This window comes from Sphaeroforma arctica, assembly GCF_001186125.1.
Source record: "Sphaeroforma arctica JP610 unplaced genomic scaffold supercont1.78, whole genome shotgun sequence".
Lineage (NCBI taxonomy): Eukaryota > Ichthyosporea > Ichthyophonida > Sphaeroforma > Sphaeroforma arctica.
The window spans coordinates 32946-37732 of record NW_014040480.1 but is presented as its reverse complement, the minus strand read 5'-3'; the positions used below and the strand labels follow the sequence as shown (position 1 = coordinate 37732).

The 4787-nt window shown below is 44.1% G+C and overlaps 1 protein-coding gene across 1 annotated transcript in view; it reads right to left on the bottom strand.

The window, feature by feature from the left end:
• The window catches only part of SARC_01854 (hypothetical protein), a gene marked incomplete at both ends in the record, with an annotated part of 5172 nt that extends 627 nt beyond the window's left edge, over positions 1–4545 (bottom strand). The window contains 8 exons of the mRNA XM_014304405.1: positions 283–989; positions 1609–1720; positions 1890–2136; positions 2487–2606; positions 2727–2810; positions 3162–3257; positions 3624–3880; positions 4378–4545. Of these exons, the coding sequence (XP_014159880.1) occupies positions 283–989; positions 1609–1720; positions 1890–2136; positions 2487–2606; positions 2727–2810; positions 3162–3257; positions 3624–3880; positions 4378–4545 (1791 nt within the window). The remainder of the gene's footprint in view (positions 1–282; positions 990–1608; positions 1721–1889; positions 2137–2486; positions 2607–2726; positions 2811–3161; positions 3258–3623; positions 3881–4377) is intronic.
• Positions 4546–4787: the final 242 nt, after the last annotated feature.

Below are 4787 nucleotides of genomic sequence, written 5' to 3'. Positions count from 1 at the left end.
ATATATATATATATTACTACACACACTCATAGACTATATATATATATACATATATTCTATACACACACACACACACATTATATATATATATATATATATATAAATTTATAAATATAAAATATAAAATACACATACATACATACATATATACACACACACACACACAAAGCGCACACGTACCAAAAAATGCAGCGCATTAATCACACACGCATACTCCCCGAATTACATACAACACACTTACTCACCCACCCACCCACACTAGCGTCTGCAACCCTCACATACCATCTTAGAAGGTCCCGTCTCAATGTCAGTCAGTGACAATCGGATCGCTCGCCCCATCGCCCCTCTGCGCGCCACCAGCCCCAGCACAGATTCCACCAGGAAATCAATAGACCCAGACATTCTATTTATAGATCTCGCCCTTTCATTGGTCGCGAGCGTGAGCGCACTCCTACCACTGTTCAATGAAATGTCTTCGCCCACACTCAACGCGGACACACAGAACTGGATGAGCCAAATAACGGACTCGATTTCGGCATTCCGGATACCACTAGACCCCCCACCACCACTCAAAAGTGGGCAATTATCGAGCGCCGCCACACACACCACCCGCACGAGCCTGTGCATGTTCGGTGCGTGGGTGTAGTCCACCCGTTCCCCACCACTCTGTGTGTGTGGTTGCACTACCCCAAACAGTATACACGTGCGTACAAAGCTCTCCATCACCGATGGCTTTATGGAGATTGGACTGGGAGTGGTGGCGTCGAGTGCCGATGGGCGTGCCGGTGTACCGCCGGGGTCCTTCGTTCGCGTGTGTACGGTGTTGTGTGTGTGTGTCTTCTGTGTGGAGGTGTGTGTATCCGAGAGAGTGCTGGTCTTTGTGTGTGTGTGCGTGTGTGGTTGTATATCTTCGTTGTCTGTGAGGTGTGCGAGTGCGACTAAGAGTATTGTGCAACGGTTTACGCATTCGCCCTCACCCATGGCCTGGCCTGTAGATATGAGGAAGAAACCATACATCACATTAGGTATACGGATAGATATATCAAAGAAGCATACACTACATGATGTACATAAATAACACATTTAAACGTACACTACATGATGTATATAGGTAATACATTTAAACATACACTACCTGATATGGACAACAAGATAAGTGATACCAAACCAGTACTGAGAGACATGTCAAGTAGTTACTAACCGTTTACTGCATTATGAATGGCAGATGCGTACAGCCCCGACACAGGCGCATCTCAGTGTCACATACACAACAGGTGTGTGCGCACAGCTAAATGGAGGTATACACGATAGAGCACTTGTACTAGCCGTTTAACCCATTCTCACTAGTAACATCGGTAGACAGGTCTGTGGGCACCAATTCGCGACTTGTTGTAAGGATGGTACACCCTTACGAAACAAACGGCATGCATGACTCACCCAGCTGAGCCCGAATATCGTAGGTTGTCCACAATGTACCTACATGTACACAACAATATACCTATATACAAACCACAACATATCCAATGTGTAGATGCAGAGTATATATAGTAATTCAGTGTGTAGATACAGAGCACATGTAGTGACTTCAGTATATATGCAAAGACATACTATTAACGTTGATCCATCGGAAAGCCCTCTCCAGCAACGCCTGATAAGTCTCGCGTACCAACGGCCACTGCCGTGAGCGTGCGTCGATACGTTGCCATAGCAACACGGCCATCTGCAGAACATGCGGAAGTAGAAGAAGTGTGCGGATGAGCCTAGACGCGCAGGGGAGCCTACCGTTCACTATATATATATATATATATGTATATATATATATAAATATGCATTTACATATACATATACATTCACACTCACATATAGTCGGCAACTCAAGTACAACGCACCTGCAGTGTGTCTTCAAACTCATCGCCAGCCTCACTACGACAGTACGTGGGCATATCAAACGGTACACCCGGTCGGTGTATGGGTGCCAAATCAAACGCACTCAGACTAGCACGAGTGAACAACCACGTGACTAGGCCTGCGCTTCGGAACAGCTCATTGGCTACGCCAGGGATGTGCACCGCTGCGAGGAAGAACTCGGACACCAACTGGCGTGTGGTTTTGTCGCTGAGTCGGGACTCGCTCATACTACGGACAATAGGATAGGATAGGATAGGATAGGATGTTTTATAATAACTGTTATAGGATAGGATGTTTTATAATGAATGTTATAGGATAGGATATGATAGTATGGGTTATATTGACTAGTATAGGATAGGGTAGGATGGGTTGTAATGACTAAGTGGTATGATATATAGTGCATGGTAGGGTTATTTACGTTCAGAATGATTTCTACGGACGTGGGTTATACGGTACTTCATATACACACAGACTAGGTCAAGGATACAACACACACGAACACACACACAAGCACACATACACACACACACATACACAATCACACACACACACATATATACACAATCACACACACACACCTCAGCAGCAATTCGCCCACGTGACGTCTTTTGTACAGCGCCCAATCGGATTCATCTACCAAACCAAATGTCACCCACCGCAGCATCCAGTTCTGTTGTGCTATGCTTGTGTCATCACCACTGAATGGCAGGATATGGGTAGAGTATGAGTGTTTCTGGAGTGTACTATATATATATACATACGTATACGACAACGTGTACAGCATATCAGAGTGAGCATATGTACACACGCTAACGTACCTAAGAAGCATGTTGTAGAACAAGGGGACGTCATCCAGGGGCAGATAGGGTCTTTGCAGAATGAATTTATTCACTGTTGCATACCTGTGGATATATGAGAGACCATATGAGCAAGGGTTTAGGGTTTTGGGGTTTTAAGGTTTTGGAAAACTGTCATAAATTGTCGGTGAACGATATGAAAGCGTAAAGCGAATAGGCACTTGGCCTCTTGCGCGTGCATAGGTTTTATAGAATTCTATATGAGAGCATGTGTACGATTGTTTATGCCTGATATGCACACATAAACACGCACACACACACACACACACACACACGTCACAGTACAATATAAACTACCATACCACCATACCATCATTCCATCCATACCATTCTACTATCATACTTTCCTACTATCACACTATCATACTGCCATGTATACATCGCTCCCGTACTTACATAGCATGGTCAGGGGCAATGAGTACCAGCAGAGCTTCGCTCACAAACACGGTCATGATAGTAGGCACTCGTTGATCGTTGCTTTCGATGCCGTCTCTGCATTGGCGTGGTCGTAACACAATAAGAAAGGAGAGATGAGTGGCGTGATAGAAACGCAATAAGAACGAACAGATGTGTGGTGGATCCTCCCACGTCTGTAGTGATTAAGGAAGGTAGGTGTGTGGATGTGGTTGTGGCAACAAGTGGAGAGATGCGGGGATGGGAAGTGTAGCGGATGTAGTATAATTGAACGTTGATTATGTAAGCAATGGTATAAGCATGTGCAAGTATTTGAAAGTGCGTCTATGAACTTTTTATGAGTGAGGTAATGCAATGTACATCTATATGTGTATGTTCTCTACTGTTCATTTATATATATATATATATATACGTATATATATATACATATATACATTTACTCACCTGAACACACTCAGCAGGTACTGCACCTGGCTCTGTTCGCGGAAACTCGAGTGTTTGAAATGGTTGTCAAACAGATGTCGCAGGACTGCCGACCCCGCAATGCGCACGTGCACGTCACGTGACGACAGTGACGACACACAGTAGCCAACCACATGACTCTCAATGAGTTTACGAATGTCGACGTCATCACTGGACAGCAGTGCTTGGTAGACGGTGGGGAGTACGAACGCCGGATCGTACACGGCGGAGAGGGCGTCCTGTAGGTAGAGATAGGGGAGGTGAAGATAGGGTAGGGTGTGTGAAGGGATGGTAACGCGACCAGGTGAAGTGGGGTAGCATATAGAGTCCAGTGGGGCAGATGAGCGTGACTATGATATGCACAGACATCACACGGCAGTGTACATTGGAAGTTCAAGCGCTGTCATATCTGGTGCGGATGTATATATGAATAGCAATGATAGGCCTTTGTATATATATATGCGTACGGATGTATACATGACGAGGAAAGACAAGCATCCGCTTTCACATTCGTCTGAGTATGGATGTCTGTGCTAGCATGAATCTATATCCGCTGCAATGTTATACTCAACCCAATACATGAAACTGGGACCGAGAGGGCATTTCTATTGTGTGTACTTCATTGCATGCTCCTATGCATTCTACACAGACTGCTCGAAGACCTCGCCACATGCATGTCTATCTGTAAATAGATGGTCACAGTGGCTCGTTCCTGGATAATTGTCCCAGTACTTACGGTTCGCTTGTAGTCTGGCGATTCTTCGTATCCACACAGTTCGGTACTTTGGGCCACCAATTTACGGTCAAACGGAAACGATCGCACTGACGCCCACAGCATGCGTGAGTCGAGACACTTGAAAGTGGCCGCCGCTTTGGCGCCTGTTCCATATAAGGCAATATTCATGACTGCTTAATATAGTAAAATAGGCAGTTTACAATAACGCACAAGATTATAATTTCAGGCCTAGGACTTTTGTTTATCGCAGATGAAACGGAATGAATAACGTAACAAACAGGGTTTATATATATATATATATATGTATATATTCATACATATATATATATATACATACGTAATACATGAATACATAAATGAATAAATACTTACAAATATAAGTATACATATATAAATATAAATATCTCTAT